This window comes from Elephantulus edwardii, unplaced genomic scaffold (assembly GCF_000299155.1).
Source record: "Elephantulus edwardii isolate Elephantulus edwardi_28Jun2011 unplaced genomic scaffold, EleEdw1.0 scaffold00362, whole genome shotgun sequence".
NCBI classification, from domain to species: Eukaryota; Metazoa; Chordata; class Mammalia; order Macroscelidea; family Macroscelididae; genus Elephantulus; species Elephantulus edwardii.
In genome coordinates, this window is record NW_006400112.1 from 1482569 (window position 1) to 1501617 (window position 19049).

Below are 19049 nucleotides of genomic sequence, written 5' to 3' on the forward strand. Positions count from 1 at the left end.
AAGTTCATATTCATTGTTTTTCACACTGAATCTTTCCCATTTCCTTTACCCACCCCACCCTCCACCCATCAAATTGTGTGACCTTATGATTATGTCCTCCACCCATCTTCACCCTTGTGCTCTCCCTCTTTTCCGCTTAGATCCTCATACATGTTTTACTAGTTATCTATTTTTACACTAATGGTCTTATACAGTATTTGTCCTTATGGACTGAGTTAGTTTACTTAGCATAATGTTCTCCAGTCCCTCCCAAGTTAAGGAAGTGCTTTACAAAAATCATTGCTTGTAATTCAGGGTTTTTCTTGATATCAGTATTGTTTCTGCTTTTTGTTTATTTTGGTTATTGAAGTTTTTTTATCTTCTTGAATTGTTTGGTCTTCTTGTTCTCTGGCTTCATAGGAGGTTTTTTTATGGTTTGACTTTAGTAAACCTTTAAATATCTGGACTTTTTAAAAAGAGTATTATTGCTGTTGTTAGGTGTTGTTCTGTCAGTTCATAGTGACCTTATGTAGAACAGAACAAAATGCAGCCTGATCTTGCCATTGTTGCAGCTGTTCTGTCGGTCCATAGACAAAAGTAGTGTAGTACATAGCTTATGGCTTATTATGATTGGGGATTTTCTACTTATTTTGCTGACTTTACCAAGCATGATGTCCTTCTGCAGGGACTGGTCCATCCTGATAACATATCCAAAGAAAATCATAGTCTCAGCATCATAAAGAGCATTCTAACTGTGCTACTTCAAAGACAGATTTCTTCATTCTTCGTCTATCGTATATTCGGTTTGCTTTGCCAACACCACAGTTAATAGAGCTAAATTTTTGTTTGGTCTTCCTTATTCATTGTCTAGCTTTTGCATGCATATCAAGCAATTGAAAATACCATGCTTTTATCATGCACACCTTTGTCCTCAAAGTGACATTTTGCCTTTTAATACTTTAAAGAAGTCTTTTTATGCAGCACATTTTCCCAGTGCAATGTGTCATTTGATTTATTAACTGCTGTTTTCATTGGAGTTAGTTGTGGATCCAAAGAAATATACATTGTTGGCAACTTTTTTCCTTATTATTAATAATTTTGCTTATCAAGAAAAAGTATGCTTCAGGATTGTATCTTTCTATCATACTTAATTTATATGTAGAGCAAATACCCAAGAAGCTGGACTGTATGAAGAAGAAAGTCGTTATAAGGACCAGAGGAAAACTAATTAACAGCCTGAAATATGCAGATGACACAAGCTTAACTGCTGAAAGTGAAGAGGATTTAGAGCATTTACAGAGAAAGATCAAAGATTATAGCCTTGAGTATAGATTGTATTGCAACAGAAAGGAAACAAATATTTTCACAATTGGACCAAAAATCAGCATTATGATAAATGGAGTAAAGATTGATGTTTTCAAGGATTTAATTTTTAAGCGTACCTTTTTTGGTGAAGCTCCCCAACTAAACGAAGTTTGGAAGCAGGAGTGGTATCCACTTCCACAATAGCTTGTCCCAGGAAACCCTATGAACCTGGAGAAAGTTATACAGAAGGTGTCCAGGACTTTCATAGGGTCACTATGAGTTGCCTACGACTCGACGGCACTTAACAACACCTTGTTATTAATATAACTTTTTTTTTAGGTCTGTTAGTACAGGGAAATTATCAGATCAACAAATAAAGACATCCTTAGGTGGACAACTGCATCAGGATAATACGGAAAGTTTAAATACAGAGCGACCAATGGATATAGGTAAGAAAAATAGTTTCTTTCTAAGCAGTTGATTTGTTAGCATATACATTAATTTCTTATTCCTGTTTTAACAAGTTACTAAGAGTTTTGTGACTTACAGCATATATTATCTTTCTGGATTAGATTTCTCAAGATCAGAATCTAAATAAATGTCATTGGACTAAAATCTAATTGTTCACCAGGACTACATTTCAGTTAGAGGTTCCATGCGGAGAATCCTTTTCCTAGCATTTTCCAGTTTCTTGAGGCTGCCTTTTTTCTTTGCCTCATGTGCCTCTTCCATCTTAAAAGCCAGCAAGAGCCAGTGTGGTCTCTGACCTGCCTCTAGTCTACATTACTGCCAGAGGAACAACAGTAATGTGGGGATGGCCAAGTTCAACCTCTACTAACTTCACAAAGGGAAAGTGTTATCAACAACATTCACAGTATAGAACAGATCCCTATAAGGTTAGACATGGCCTCCCACCATCCTGCACCTACTTTTACTGATTAGTGGGTCTGAGGTTCGCTACAAATTGACTCACAGCCTTTACTTACACTTGTGGGGTTAATTAGGGAAATGGGTGGTGAGGGTGGGCGGGGAAGACAAAGAATATCGCACAGTTGAAAGTCCAGGATTAATCCAGCAGTCCCAAGCCAGCTTTAAAAAACAAAATTCTTCGCATTAGTTCAGGCAGCTTTTTAGTCAACAAATGAAGGGCCAAGTTCACTCCAGCAACACAAATAAAGAAGGCTTTGCTTTCCTTAATGATCCAGCAAGCTTTGTCTCCTGGCATTCACAAGTGAGATTTTCTTTCAGCCATCCAACAAACAGAACCTTTAACTTGGGATCCATCTCCTGGACTCCATCAGGCTAAACGTTGCTATAGTTTCTCTGTAGTCTGGCAAGAGCTCCCTCTTATGTTGGCCCACAAGCTGTTGATGATGTTGTTGTTTTATGCCGTCAAGTCACTTGTGACTTACACGACCTATGTACAGCAGCTCTGAATCCTGCTCTATCCTGATCCAGCCTTATTATCTCTGCTATACCTACCCTTATTATCCCAGTCACGGAGTCAATTCATCTCATCCAGGCTCTTCCTCTCTTGTGCTGTTCCTCTACCCTCCCCAAAATAATGTCCCTCACCAAGGACTGCTCCCTCCTTGCAACAAAAGTATGTTAGATAGAGCTATAGAATCTTTGCCTCCAAGGAGCAGCCTGATTCACCCTCTCCAGGATGAACCTATTTGTTGTTCTCTTAGCAGTCCAGGGTATATTCAGTACTCTTCTCCAGCACCATAGCTGATGTAGAAAACCCTAATCATGGTGAGCCACATGTCTGAAGTTGAAGCAGCTGGAGATCATATCCCTCCCCCAGAACCCAGGGGACTAAAGCAATGACTAGAAAAACCATTTTTACAAATCCTAATACCACAATTATGCTAGACCTGACTCTCTGCTTTCGTAAACGTTATAGCCAAAAAACTCTTACTAAACAGTTTTTACTAGTTACCACATGGGGTCATCACAAGTTGAGATCAAATTGACAGTCAAAAGTTTTTGTCATTACTCTTTTAATACCACTGTCATACATTTATGCACCAATAGCCAGGTTCAAAGAGGAAGAAATAATGATTTCTACCAACTTTTTCAGTCAGAAATCAATCAAACATGCAACCAAGATACATTAATAATAATGGGTGACTGGAATGCAAAAGTTGGGAACCAAGAAGAAAGATCAGTAGTCAGAAAACATGGACTTGGTAACAGAATTGAGGCTGGGGATAGAAAGATAAAATTCTGCACAATCAATGATATATTCATAGCAAATATCTTTTATAAGAAACAAACACAGGCTCTACACATGGGTTTCACGTGATGGTATGCACAGGAGCCAGATCTTGATTACAGCTGTGGAAGGAATCATTGGAGAAGTTCAATATAAGCAGTGAGGACTAGGCCAAATGTTTTTTGTGAAACAGACCATCAACTATTTACATGCAAGTAAGTTGAAATTAACCCTTTAGTGCTTGCTATGTATGAGTGAATCCCTATGTTGTAATAAATTACTGAATTGTAATGCAAGTAAGTTGAAATTAAAGCTTTAAGGTCAAATAAAATCCACAGGAATAAAATTTGACCTTGTGTCTGTCCCACCTGAATTTAAACACCAATTCAGGAACAAGTTTGAAGCCTTGAACATTAATGAATGAAGACCAGATGAGCTTGGGAGGATATAAAGATTATCTTCCCTGAAGAATACATAAGATCATTACAAAGACAGAAAAGAAGACCAGATGGATGTCAAAAGAGACTCTGAATATATCATTAGAGTGCCAAGAAGCCAAAGCAAAAGAAAGAAATCAAGTTAAGGAGCTGAGCAGAAGATTTCAAAGGGCAGCACAGGAAGACAAAGCAAAGTAGTATAATAAAATGTGCAAAGAACTGGCCTTCAGGAAATCAGAAGGGCCGGACTTACTCATCATTTCTTTTTTTTTCCCCTATTGTTTTTTCATTAATTTTAATGAAAGTTTACAGAGACTTTAGATTTCCATTCATTCATTGTTATACTTTTCTCCCTGCCCCCTCTTCCCCCCAATTTGCTCTTCTCTTTGAAAAGTAAAATTCTTTCATTCTTATACAATCCCTCCCCCCAAGTCCACTCCACTATGCAGCCTTGATTCTGGACTCCTGTCATGACAGTAATATCTAATCATATATCCCTTTTAAACACTTTTCTCCCTCATCTGTTTCAATGCATAATTTATCACATCTTTCTCAGTTTCCCCCCTCAACCGCGATGTCAGTCCCGTTTTACAACATTGGCACTATGCAATATTTGTCCTTTTGTGACTGAATATTTCACTCAAGATAATGTCCTCCAGGGTTACCCATTTTGTAAAGTATTTCATGAGTTCCTTGTTTTTCAATGTATCGTAGTATTCCATTGTGTGAATATACCAGAGTTGCTCTATCCATTCATTTGTTGATGGGCACTTGGGTTGTTTTCAACTCTTTGCTATTGTGAACAAAGCAACAATAAACATGTGAGTGCATGTATCTGCTGGGTGGCGGTTATGGTTTCATTAGGGTAATATTCCCAGTAGTGGAATTGCTGGGTCAAATGATATTTCTGTTTGAAACTTTTTGAGAAAGCGCCATACTGCCTTCCATAGTGGTTGCACCATTTTATACTCCCACAAACAGTGAATAAGGGTTCCACTTTCTCCACAACCTTGCCAGCATTTGATGTTTGCTCTTCTGTTAAATTTTGCTTCTTAGTGGGATGAGATGATATAGATGTTTTGATTTGCATCTCTCTTAGAGCTAGGGATTTTGAACATTTCTTCATGCTGTTTGTTTGCCATCTGAATGTCTTCTTTCGTGAAGTGTCTGTTCATATCCTGTGCCAATTTTTCAGTTGGGTTAATTATCTTTTTTTTGTTGTGGTGCTCGAATATTTTATAAATTCTAGATATAAGTCCTTTATCTGACCTGTTGTTACCAAATATTTTTTCCCAGTCTGTGGCTTCCTTTTTTTACCCTGTTGAAGAAGTTTTTGGATGTGCATAGGGATTTGATTCTTAGAAGGTCCCTTCTTCTATTTTATCCTCTCCTGGTTGTAGATTTTTTTCAGGATGCTTGGAAGACTGTTTATGTTGTGGATTAGGACTTCTAGAGTTCTTCCAAGCTTTTATTGAATGAAGTTTATTTATAGTCCTTGGTTTTAGTCCTAGGTCTATGATCCACTTTTAGTTGGTTTTTGTGTATGGAGTGAGGTGTGGATCTTTCTTGAGTTTTCTACAGATAGTTTTACAATTTTGTCAGCACAATTTGTTAAAAGGACTGTCATTTCCCCACTTAACTGATTTATCTCTCTGTCAAAAATCAGTTGATCATAGGTGGATGGGCTGATTTCTACATTCTCAATTCCATTCCATTGATCTGTGTCTGTCATTGTACCAGTACCACGCTGTCTAGATGACCATGGCAGTGTAGTAGGATTTGAAATCAGGGAGTGAGACGCCTCATACCTTGTTTCTCTTTTTAAGGAGTGCTTTGCTTATTTGAGGCCTCTTTCCATTCCAAATGAAATTGGAGATTGCCTTTTCCATCTCGTTGAAGAATGGAATTGGTATTTGTATTGGGATTGCATTGAACGAGTAAATTACCTTTGCTAGTATTGTCATTTTCACAATATTGAATCTTCCTATCCATGAGCAAGGGATTTTTTTCCACTTCTCCAGGTCTCTTTTTGTTTCTTATAGTAATGTTTTGTAATTTTCTTTGAATAGATCCTTCGTGTTTCTGGTTGGAGTATTTAATCTTGTGATTAGCTGTTGTGAAGGGTATTGTTTTTCTTAACTCCAGTTCTGTATTCTCTTTGTCACTGTAGAGAAATACAATTGATTTTTGAATGTTGATCTTGTAACCTGCCACTTTCCTTAATTGGTCAATTATGTCCAGTAGTTTTCTTGCTGAGTCTTTAGGGCTTTCTAAGTATACTGTCATCTCATCTTCATAGAGAAACAGTTTTACCTCCTCTTTGCCAATTTGGATACATCTTATTTCCTTCTCTGGCCTTATTGCTAAAACTTCCAATACCATATTGAATAGGAGAGGTGATAATAGGCATCCTTGCCTACTTCCTGTTCTCAAGGGTAATGCCTTTAATCTTCTCTCCATTGAGAAAAATGTTGGCTTTTGGGATTGCATATATACTTTTTACTATGTTGAAGAAATTTCCCTCCAATCCTATTTTGTTGAGTGTTTTACTCAGGAAAGGGTGTTGGATTTTGTCAAAGGCCTTTCTGCATCAATTGATCAGAAGATCATGTGGTTCTTGTTCTTTGCTTTGTTAATGTGATGAATTACATTGATTGTTTTTCTTATGCTGAACCATTCTTGCATACCTGTTATGAATCCCACTTGGTCATAGTGAATTATTTTTTTTATGTATCATTGGATTCTGTTGGCCAGTATTTTATTCAGGATTTTTGCATCTATGTTCATGAGAGATATTGACCTATAGTTTTCTATTTTCGTGGTATCTTTACCTGGCTTTGGTATGAAGGATATGTTTGCTTCATAGAATGAATCTGGGAGAATTCTATCTTTTTCTATTTTCTGAAATAAGTTTATGTAGAATTGGTGACAGTTCTTCTCTGAATGTTTGATAAAATTCATTTGTAAAACCATCTGGTCCAGGGCTTTTTTTGGCTGGAAGTTGTATTACCTTTGTAATGGGTCTCTTCAGGTGATCAATTTTGTTTGGTGTTAGTCTAGGTAGATTGTGAATTTCTAAGTATTTGTTCATTTCCTCTAGGTTTTCATATTTGTTTGAGTATAATTTTTCCATAATATTCCATTGTTAGTCTTTTTATTTTACTTTTCCTTTCTTAGTTGTATTAATGGTTTGTTGATTTTATTGACCTTTTCAAAGAACCAACTCCTAATTTTGTTGATGGTTTTAATTGTTTTTCTGTTTTCTATTTCATTTATTTCAGCCTGGCCCTAATTTTTATAGTTTCAGGTTTTTAGAGGGTATCGGGTGTTCTTGCTTTTCTTTTTCAATTTGTTGGAGATATTGAGGTAGAGAGTCAATGGTCATTTTTTCCTGTCTTTTGATGTGTTTGCTATTGCTATGTTTCCCAGAGGTTTTGGTAAGTTGTGTTTTCATTGTCATTTGTTTCAAGAAACCTTTTTATTTCTTCTTGTACCCACTCTTGTTCAAGCATGTTCAACTTCCAATGTATTGTGTTTTTCTCCTTTATCCTTTTATTGTTAATTTCCAATTTTGTAGCATTGTGATCTGAGAAGATGTTCTGTATTATTTCTGGTTTTTAATTCATTGATTCTTGCCTTGTGGCCCAAGATGTTATCCATTCTGGAGAATGTTCCATGCACATTGGAGAAGGTATTCTGTGCTTTTTGTGGGGTGCATTAGCCATCAGTTTCTATGAGATTGAGTTGGTTTATTGTGTGGTTTAATTCTTCAGCATCTTTGTTGAGTTTCTTTCTGGTAGTTCTATCTTTTCTTGAGAAGGGTGTATTCAAGTCTCCAAGTACTATAGTATTGTCTGTTTCCTTTTTCTGTTTTGTTAATGTGTGCTTTAATCTATTTTGCAGGTCTTTTATTTGGTGCATAGATATTTATTATTGTTATATCCTCTTGTTTTGTTGACCCTTTAAGCATTATGTAGTGACCTTCCTTGTCCTTTGTAATGGTTTTTGCATTGGAATTTATTTTATCACAAATCAATATTGCTACTCCTGCTTTTTTCTGGTTGCCATTTACTTGTGGTTTTTTTTTTCCTCCCATCCTTTTATTTTTAGTCTTTCTTTATCTTCCCTCTTCAGGTGTGTCTCTTGTAGACAGCATATTGATGGATTTGGGGGTTTTTTTATCCAGTCTGCTACTCTTTTTTCCTTCAGTGGTGCATTTAAACAATTCACATTCAGTGTGATTATTGAGAGGCACGGTTTTATTGCTTTCATTGTGTTGAATTATTTTTGGTGTTGTTGCTAGTTACTTTGGTCCATGCTGCTTTCTCTGACACCTCTGTAATAAGGACATCTCCCAGTGTTTCTTTCATTGCTGGTCTTGTTTTTACCAACTGCCTTAGGTTTTGTTTTTCTGGGAATATCTTGATCTCTCCTGCATATTTGATGGACAGTTTCGCTGGGTAGTATATTCTTGGTTGACAGTTGGGTTCTTTGGATGTTAGATATATGTTTTTCCACTGTCTTTTTGCTTGCATGGTTTCTGCTTAGTAACAGACTTAGTCTTATCTGCTCTCTCTTATAGGTTACTCTTTGTTTCTCATTTGCTGCTTTCAGAATTCTCTCCTTATCTTTGGTTCTGCCAAATTTGACTATGATATATCTTGGTATTTTTCTTTTGGGGTCTATTCTATATGGTGTCCACTCAGCTTCTTGAATATATATTCTCTCATTCTTCATTATTCCTGGGAACTTTTCCTCTAGTAATTCTTCCACAACTTTTTTGGTGCCTTTCCTTGCTTCTTTCCCTTCTGGGATTCCAGTGATGAGCATGTTATTTTTCTTGATGGTTTCCCACATTATTCTTACGTTTTCTTATTTTCCCTTCTTTTTTGAGTCTGCTTTTTGCTTTAGCAGATCAGTGGTGACAATTCTATCATCTATTTTACTGGTTTTGTATTCCATCTCTTCAACTCTGCTCATGTGTCTCTCCATCATGTTGACAGCATCTGAAACATTGGACCTCATATTTTGGATCATGATTTCTTATTTTTGCAGAGCCTCTAATGCCTCATTTGTTTTATCTGCATTGTTTTGGATTGTTTTTTTAAGCCCTTCCTTTTTTTGCTTGCATTGTCCTATAATTCTTCAAGCTTGTCTTTCCCCCATTGAAAATATTCAGTCCTTGTTCTTTTAAATTCTTTGTCAGAAAGTTCCATCAGACTTTCTGGCTTCAGAAAATCCATTGGTGTTTTATCACCTTTTAGAGGTGACATCTTGCTTTGCGCTTGTTTAGCTTGTGAGGTGGTCTGTTTCTTTCATGATGTTGCTGTGGTAAGGCTTTTCTTGCCTGAGGTGGTGATATCTTCTTGATCTGAAATCACTGCTACAGATGAGGGCATAGCAATTACATTTCCTGTGTTCCTCTCTGAATTTCTGAACCAAGGCAAGTGTCCATTCACAGCCTGTGAAAGTGGCCTCTTCTGTTGGATAATTGTTACAGCTAAGTCAGATCAAGATGCTCCGGATTAAAGCCAGTTAGTTGACTGGATGTGAGGAGATGCGAGGCTAAGGGGTAGGCACAAGCACAAGTGTATGCTGGGTGGTGAGAGGGAGAGGGAAATAGGCAGAGCAGGCACAAACAGAATCGTATGCTGTGTATGTCTCGCACCAGGTGAGGCTAGCGGTCCAGGTCGGCAGGTGGGAAGACCTCACTCAGTTTGCACCTGTCCCACTCGCGCCTGGTGCGGGAGGGGTTGTTTGCTGCCTGCGTGTGGATGCGCAGGGACTATACTCAGGTTACAGATGTCCTGCTGGTGCCCAGCAGGGCTAGCTTTCAGATGGGTACTTGTCAGGACCCTACTCAGTCTGCCCCTGTCTATCTCATGCCCGGTTGAGCTACTTGCCTGGGTAGGGATGCGCGGGTATCACACAAGGAACTCACTCAGTTTGTAGATGTCCTTTTCTTGCTCGGTGAGGCTACCTGGCCCTGTGGGGGCTCACAGGGACCTCACTCAGGCTTCAGCTGTACAGCTCGCACGCGGCAAGGCTGGCTTCTGGGTAGTCATGCATATACCTCAGTCGGGTTGCAGATGTCCTGCAGGGGCCATGACAGGGTGGCGTGCAGGGTTGCGGGTGTTCTCGTTGGTCAGTCAGTTTTCTTGTTCTTACTGTGCTAAGAATTTCAGAATAATCTTCAACACAAGTAGTTAGAGTAGGCATCTAGTTTAATCTTTCTCCACTGAGCAAAATATTCATTATTGGTTTTTCATAAATGCTGTGTAACTTCTCTTTATTTTGTTAAGAATTTTTATAAAGGGTGCTAGTTTCAACAGATACCTTTTCTGCGTCAATTGAGTTTATCATGAGATTGTCTTTGTTCTGTCAATGTGGTATCATTGACTGTTTTCTAATGTTGAACCATCTTTACATTCCTGATATAAATTATGTCTAACATTGAGAAGAATGAGAATTCCAAAACACTTCATTGTGCTTATACAGAATCTATACCTAGAGCAAGAAGTTGTTTGAATGGAGCAAGGGAACTCTGCATAGTTTAAAATCAGAAATGGTGTGTATCAGGGTTATATCGTTTCTCCATACCTATTCAGTCTGTATGCTAAGCATGTAATTTGTGAAGAATTTTATGAGGAGGAATGCGGCATTAGGCTTGGAGAAAGACTCATCAACATCCTGCAATATGCTGATAACACAACCTTGCTTGCTGAAAGTGCAGATTGTAGGAAATGCTTGTTGCAGAAGATCGAGGTTTATAACTTCTGGTGAGAAGTACGTCTTAACATCTGGTCCCTAACAACGTACCTCACTATAGAACCAACGGTCTACATGATAAATGGAGATAATATTGAAGCTGTCAATATTTTCATCTTTCTTGTACCAACAATTAATACCCTTGATACCAGCAGTCAGGACGTGTATTACATTTGAAAAGTCTGCTGTCAGGGGCCTCTCCAAAATACTGAAAAGCAGTGATGTGAGATTGAAGACCAGGTCTTCTTAGTCAGTTGTTATACATCAGGCCAAGTCTCCTCAGTCAGTTGTTATGCAAAAGGCCAGGTCTTCTCAGTCAGTTGTTATGCATCAGGGAGCTGAAGAGGAATGACAGAAGAATTATTCATTGATGTCTTTGAGTTGTGGTGTTGGAGAAAGGTAGCAACTACCCCATGAACTGCCAAAAGAATAAACAGAAGTGTCTTGGAAAAAGGAACCGGAGTACCCTTTGGAGGCAAAAATGGTGAAGCTTCATCTTTCATACTTTGAACATGTGGCCAGCGAGACTATTCCTTTGAAAGGGACATCATGCTTAGAAAGATGGAGGGTCAGCAAAGGAGAAGACCCCCTAATGAATTGCATTGACAGGGTGACTTCAGCAATAGTTTCAAGTATGTCAGAGATGTTGAGATATAGGACAGGGTTCAGCAATTTACAGTTTCGGAAACCCACTGGAGGGCCAGCTGTGAGTTGATTGACTGCAAATCAATGGCAGTGAAAAGAGAGAGTATATTTAATTTTCTTATATTGAGAAGAATAAATGCTTTTATAAAAATAAAAGCCTCACTATATATAACTGTCAAGTTGTAATCTACCATTTTTCATAACTCTCCTTTTAGCTCCTGTAGGACCCTGTGGCATTGTGCTGACACCACCTGTAGGACCACCAGCAAGTTCTAGGGCTGTCCTGTTTACTGTGGGGTCACCTCCCCACAGTGCCACCACCCCTGCTTGTACCCATATTGTCTTTCGAACAAGAACAACTTCAGGTAAGGTGTTACTACATCCATTGCCTAATAGTGGCAGTGTAATGTTCTGATGATGACTTAGTCTTGTGTCTCACTTCTCACGGTTTCAGTTTTCTAAGTAAAATGGAGATAGTGCTTTTTTTCTCCAATAGAGGGTTGTAAGGAATAAATGAAACATTTATTTTTTAATTTTTTAAAATGAAAGTGCTATTTTAGATATATATTTAATTATTCACTGTTTATCCCCTAGTACAAATCTATCATCTTTCTATCGAGCTTTCACCTTTCAGTGAGTTGAGAGAGAGAGAAATAAATAAACTGGTTCCAAGAAACGAACAGGCCTTTATTGAATGTTCTGAGAGGCACGCAGAAAGGTTGGAGAGGTTCATAGGCAGAGAAAGGCAGTTTATTTTTATAGGGGCTGTTAGGGAGATTTAGAGAGAGGCGTTGTTTTCTCCAGAATTTGGTGGCAGGGGTCCAGTCAATGGGTGCCCTGGCCCAGGCCCAGGGCCTTAACAAGATCTGGTCATCTAGTCACCATATCAGGAGATAGACATTATTTGGTTTCCTCAAGAAATGGTCAGCCCTGGGGGTTGGGCCTGCAACATTCTTCCTCCGTGCCAGACCTTAATCTCTAGCTACTTCCTGCTGGATAGGCAGATGCTAGGGGAGCCAGGATTTGTTTTCTTTAAGGTCTGAAGGAGGAGCATTGTTTTCACATGTTTTTGGGTGGTCTCTGGGGAGATGGCCATGAAGCATTCTACTAAAAATTTCTGAAAGAAATTTAGAAGACAGGGAGCAAGAGTGAAAAAGGAGGAGGACAACTAGACAGGGAGCAGTGAGTTAGGATGGGAGTAGCTAGTGGGGAATTCTTGGTCTCCCTCGGTTTCTGATTTTCTATTTAGGGTGTTCTATTTAGGGTCTTTTAATTTCTTTATTCTCTAGTTACTACTAATTTGTTGTTGTTGTTGTGTGTTGTCAAGTCGCTTGCAACTTACAGCTACCTTATGTATAACAGCCCTAAACCTGGCTCTATCCTGTGCCAATCATACTGTCTCTGACACACCCACCGTCATTACCCTAGTCACTGAATCAATCCATCTCATTGATGGTCTTCCTCTCTTGTGCTGTCCTTCCACCTATGCATGACATCCCTCTCAAAGGACTCTTCCCTCCTTGCAACAATATCCAAAGTATGTCAGATGAAGCTTCGGAATCCTTGCCTCCAAGGACAAGCCTGGTTTCACCTTCTCTAGGACAAAGCTGTTTGTTCTCCTAGCAGTCCACGATATATTCAGTACCCTTCTCCAGCACCACAGCTCAAAGGAATCAACTTTGCTTCTACCATCCCTTAGTCATTGTCCAGCTTTCTGAAGCATAGCAAGTAATTGCAAATACCATGGCCTGAATCAAGCATACCTTCATCTCCAAACTGGCATTTGGAGAAGTTTCTGCCAGCAGACTTTCCCAATGCAGTTTGTCTTTTAATTTCTCACTCCTGGTACCAAGAGTGTTAATTGTGGAGCCAGCAAACTGAAGCTGTTAAGAATCTCAATCTCTTCACCATCTATCATGATACTGCCAATCAGCCCAGTAGTGAGAAACTGTTTTCTTGATGTTGAGCTTCAAATCCGCATTGAAGGTTGCCGTCCTTGCCCTTCTGCTGCAGGTGCTTCAGGTCCTCCTCAGTTTCAGCAAGCAGGGTTTGTATCCTCTGCATAACATAAAATATTGATTAGTCTTTCTCCAATGCTGATGCTACATTTCTCCTCATAGAGCCCAGCCTCCCGGATAATCTGTTCTACATATAGATTGAAAGTGTATGGAGGTAAGAAACATTCCTGGCATACACCCTTCCCAATTTTGAACCATGCAGTGTTTCCCTGCTCTGTTCTGACGACTGCTTCATGGGTCAAGTATGGGTTTCGCATAAGCACAATCAAGTGTTCTGGGATTCCCATTCTTCTCAGAGTTGGCCAGAGTTTCTTGTGATCCACACAGTCATATGTCTTTCCATAGTCAATGAAACACAGATAGACATTCTTCTGGTACTCTCAGCTTTCAGCCAAGGTCCATCTAACATTAACTATGATATCCCCAGTACCTTGTTATGTCACATTCCTTGAGAGTCTGTTTTTATTGTCGAGTCACAAGCGACTCACAGCACATAACAACAAGATAGCTGCATTCATTGAGGATTGATTTCTATTGTTATATTGCCACAGTCTTTGTCAAAACCAGTTCTGATTGATCTCCTTTGTCAGCATGTCCTTTGCCATTCCCTGTCACTCCCCCCTGAGAGAGATTTCACCCTGATTCATTAGGAGGGGGGCATCACATTTTCTTATCTACTTCCTGCTAGAAAAGGGCATTGTAGGTTCTAGAGTGAAGATCTTCTCTCACTTCTCTAAAGGGCCCCTTCAGCAATAGGAAACATGTAGACTATTGTGGCAGTTGTTTTTGGAATTTAGATGCACTGCTATCAGTTGTGCTTAAGGATACAGGTTCATATCCTTGGAGGTGCATCATTTTAGCATGGAACTGTTGCATCCTGGAAGACACAAATTACACTAACAAGTTAAAAATGCATGGGCCAGAAATTAAAAGCAATAATATTCCAGCTAGAGGTTCTAACAGTGGCAGAAACCTGGTTATAGAGGGAAGATAGTTCTTAAAAATAAAAGGCTTATAATTAGGAATGCCTAGCACAGGAGCCCAAAGAGGGCCTCTTTTTTGTACAAATGTTTAATAGTCCATTATAGGTTATATACCCCCCCCCTTTTAATTGCTCATGTAAGAGTTTGGCTAACTCTCTAAATCAAGGAATAGTCATCCTTAAAAATTACAGAAAGATAGGCAGAGTATCGTTTGAACCCAACCTGGACAGAGCTTTCTACTGTTATATGTCAAAATGAATCTCAAGAAATGAACTTCAGGGAGGCAAATTTGGACCTTTTCTTTGGACATTCTAAAACCTTCTTTACTTAAAATGTCTAAGGTGCCCTGAATATCTTGAACTGAGGCCTTCTAGGTTAGACTACGTACTAGAAGGTCATCTTTAAGATATAGTAGCATGATGTAGGTAGGATTGGTTGGTACCCTGCCTATTTATAGTACAAGGGTTAGGAACCACAGGACATAGAGGCACAAGTAGAGGCACAACTATGTCATTTGTTCTTAAGTCCTGAACCAACTTCCAATTACTATTGGAGTTTTTTACAGCAAGGATAGGGATGTTATAAGGAGAAGTAATTTCGGTAATTAGACCAGCTTCTTTTAATTAATTTTAGGGGCCAGACCTCTATAGCCTTCACAAGATATCCTATATTGGTTGTTTTGGATAACCTACTCCAGAAGAGCTATCTTAATAAGCTTTATATTTATTGCCTGGGTAGGCAACCCAGAGGTCCAAATCAATGGATGTAGATCTCTAAATTTGAAGGTAATATTTCAGGATCTTCAGGCGGAACAGAGGCTAGCCCTAATATCTTCATGGCTGGTGAAAATAAAATCTTGGTCTTTACTCTAAACATAAGGTCTCTTCTTAAGAGGGGCAAAAGAGTTACAGGAATTACCAAAAACTGATGAGAAAACAGCCAGGACATCCACATGCAAAGCAGAGGGGGAGTAAAGAACTGCTTATATGGTTTTCCGCCAGTTCCAACAACTAAGAAATAGCAGGAAGAGAGTGGACCTGAGAAGGCTTATAGGACCAAATGAGAGGCTCCTGTGTCCAGGAGAAAATGAATAGACTTCCCGCAACATCGATCATTGCTCTTCTGGGACTATTTGAATTTTTGAATTGTTGAAGCGTCCTCCTTTGTTGCCGTCTGGGAGCCAGGGCCTCATCAATCCTCTGTGGATTCAACCATGAGGACCTAATGTGGGCAGCCCTTGGTCAGATGTTCTTCAGATCCACACTGAAAGCAAGTGAGTGAGAGCTTCCTCTCTCTACTCCCTTGCCTACCTGTGGTTCTCACCTGTGACACTCTTTACTAAAGTGGCCCAGCTTTCAACAACAGAAGCAATTCTGACTCCCTTTATTACCTTTGGGTGGCATTGACCGTTTTTTATTAAGACTTCCTTTTCCTGACAAAGGCCCTAAATTGGTAGCAATAGCTGCCCCAATAATTTTGGCCATTGTCTGGTCTTTTCTCTCTCCCTCTAGATCCCGGTTGTGAAAGACAGTGACTGCATGTTTTAAAAATTCATTGGGATCACATTGAGGCCCCATTGCCACCTGATTTATAAAACGAGTATTTAGAATTATTCTGCCTTCAGGGCTTTCAGGATCTAAGTTTGTGAACTTTTTCACGGCTCCAACAAGTCTCCTAAAGGCTGCCGAATTTTCTTCTTTGTCCTGAGTAATTTCTGTTATTTTTTTTTTAGTAATTAATTGGTTTGGTCTGAATTTCTCTTATGCCTTCAAGCAAGGAAGTCTGCGTGTAGTCCTGAGCAGCTTGTCCCCTGATTTCCTGGTCGGCCTGGCTGGTAATTCCAGTCAGGATTTTGGCCGGGGATTGCAGTTGCTTCATCTACTAGTTGAGGGTTATTGATATGAAACCTGTCTGCTCTATGCCTTGCTGTTGCCAATATTTGATTTTTCATCAGGAGACAACAGAAGGATAAGAACCATTAGGTTCTTCATGTCATATCAAAGACAGAAATAATTTTCTGGAACTCATCAATAAGTTTTCTTGATTCAGTGGAAAAAGATCCTCACTTTTCCTTGCAGTTTTGCAAATCACTCATGGAGAAGGGAACGTGCACTTGCAGAGTTTGCCCATTATTCCATTCCACTTCCTGAAGAGGAAGCAAGGAAGGATGGTGGGGGGAGAGGGCCAAGGAGCATTATACGGTGATAGTGTCACCTCAATTGAGAGAGTATCTTCATTTAAAGATGTCTTTTTGCCCAGAGTTGGATTTCAAGCTCTCCAGATGGGGGTCTGCTGCGGGGTAGTATCTCTCATGGGTAGACTGGGATTAGGGTTTACCTCAAGTCCATATTTTGTGCATAAATAGATTTGATCACTTAAAAACATAAATACCTGAACAGAAGGTATTTTTCTCCACTTCCCCAGTCTCCTGCCAAAAAAAGCTTAATTGTGAAATGATGTTATAGGTAAGACCACCTTCCTCTGGCCATTTTTCGGCATCCCAAAAGGGTAGGTTGGCCATAACACATTGGAAAAGAAAATCTACTTCTTCTTTAGGGAGTCCATTTGGAGTCCAAGAGGCACTCCAAAGGTCTAACATGGATTTTAAAAGAAAGTTGTCCCATAGTTACCACTAAAGGAGAAAGGAGAGGTTTTCTTCAGTAAAACTACTCATAGCGGTCATCTGTCTACTAATGTCTCGAAAAGGAGTCTCAAATGCCTTGCTGGGCATCCCCCTCCATTAGTTGGTTAAACTCTCCTAGGACAATTACCCTAGTCTCAGGCTGGCTGGGCTTCTACCCAGCCCTCACAGGCCTGCAGGAGGTGGGGAGAGGGGAGTACAACTGACTGATGAAATGAGGAATTATCACTGTCCTTTCTTCATGAGACTTAGGGTCAAGTTTGTAAATTTCTTCACTGCTTTTCCTAGCCTATTCCTAAGAGCTGTAGGGTTCTCTTTTCTTATCTTGTGTTATTTTTACAAACTTAAAATAGTTTATGGACTTCTCTCAAATATTTCTTAATCCCTTTCTGAGATCTCTGACTACTCCTGTTAGCTCTAGCTTTCCTTCTAATTGATAGTTCCAAAGTAAGTTTTATTTTGGGGTCTGAACGAGATCTGTTTGCTACATGTGGATTAGGAGCATGCAAATTATTGACCTGATATCTACCAGTTCTAATAGTTCTGTGCTTCCTATCAGAAAACAGCAGAAAGAGAACAAAACTCTTTAAATCTTTTAATAAAAAAATAATAGTAGTAATATTCTAAAACTTTTTTACAAATTTCTCAGAGTTCTGGAGAAAAATTTCTAGTTTGTCTTTACAGTCTTTTAAATCTCCCATTCTAAAAGAAACATGGACTCTCATGGCATTTTCTCAAAACCATGAATGCCTAAATGTAAGGTATCTGATGCTATTTGCAGGCAAAATAAAATAAGCTGCTTTAGAGTGTTGCAATTTAGGGAGCTATTGATTGGCAAAACTTCTGAATCATCTCCTCAGAGTGTTTAATTTTTTTTTAATTGTTAACCCATATTGTTGTTGTTGTGTACCAATGGGTTTTCAGAGGCAGTTAATCACACAGGAGGAAATTGTCCATCCTTCTCCTGCAGAGCAGCTGCTGGCCTTGAACTGCATGCCTTTGGGATTGTAGCAGCAGCTTCTTGCTACTAGGCTCCCTGAGCTCCCCAGAGTGTTTAATTTCAAGCTTTGGACTTTTTTAATTTTTATGCACGCAACCTTAACTGATGCTGAAGGTCATCCTATAACCGTTCTGGAAAACAAAGGATTCATAGAAGGACCTGGGACTGAGCCTTGACGTCTCAGTGGCTGTCCTCTCCTGTAGACCTCTGCCCACACGTGCCTGTTCCTTGAGGCATCCCTGTACCACAGTGGACATGACACTCCTGCCCAGAAAAGGCCGCTGAGTTTCCTGGCACTGCAGAAAGTCCAACTTTCTGGATTTTACAGGCAGTCAGTTAACAACAATTCTCCTCTAAGCCTCGTTCCTTACACTCACCTACTCTCGGAAGTAAGTTGCATTTTTTTCTCTTATCTGCTCCCAAATTACTAGGTCACATTATTTATGCACCTGTTAAAGACTGGTTCTTATGTTTAGGTCTGGCATTCTGGACTACCAGAGGTAAACAGGCTAGCCAGCCTTATGGCTGCCAAATGAAGTCTATTTTAATTTTATTTTATACTTTTTTTTTACCAATTTAGAAATTTTGTTCCTTAGAAACTCTTTAGCTATAGCTTCTAATTAATTAAAGTATTTGCCTTTACTCTCTTACTAGGCCTTTTGGGCATGAACTTATTTCTTGTTCTCTTCATCTACAAATTAAAAGCTTATTTTTTAAAATTAGCTTTATTCTTTTACCTGTTGCCTCCTTTATGTTAAGTCTTCTCATTGGACATAAGGCCAAAGATTCAAGGAAGGGGCCAGAGAAAGAAAGGAAGCTAAAGAAGTTTTATTAAGGGGTCTCCTGGGCTTGGTCTACAGAGACAGAAGCAGGCAGAGGGGCAGACCTGGGAAATAATGCAGCCTAACCTGGATTTCACCTGATGGTATGCATAGGAATCAGATTGATTACATATGTGGAAAGAACCTCTGGAGAAGCTCAATATCAGCTGTGAAAACTAGGCCAGGAGCTGATTGTGGAACAGACCACCAACTACTCATATGCAAATTCAAGCT

General features: G+C 39.3%; 1 protein-coding gene across 1 annotated transcript in view; it reads left to right on the forward strand.

Moving 5' to 3' along the window:
• Positions 1-19049, forward strand: part of ULK2 (unc-51 like autophagy activating kinase 2) — a 233569-nt gene that overhangs the window by 190309 nt on the left and 24211 nt on the right. The window contains exons 20-21 of the mRNA XM_006902052.1: positions 1624-1733; positions 11568-11717. Of these exons, the coding sequence (XP_006902114.1) occupies positions 1624-1733; positions 11568-11717 (260 nt within the window). The remainder of the gene's footprint in view (positions 1-1623; positions 1734-11567; positions 11718-19049) is intronic.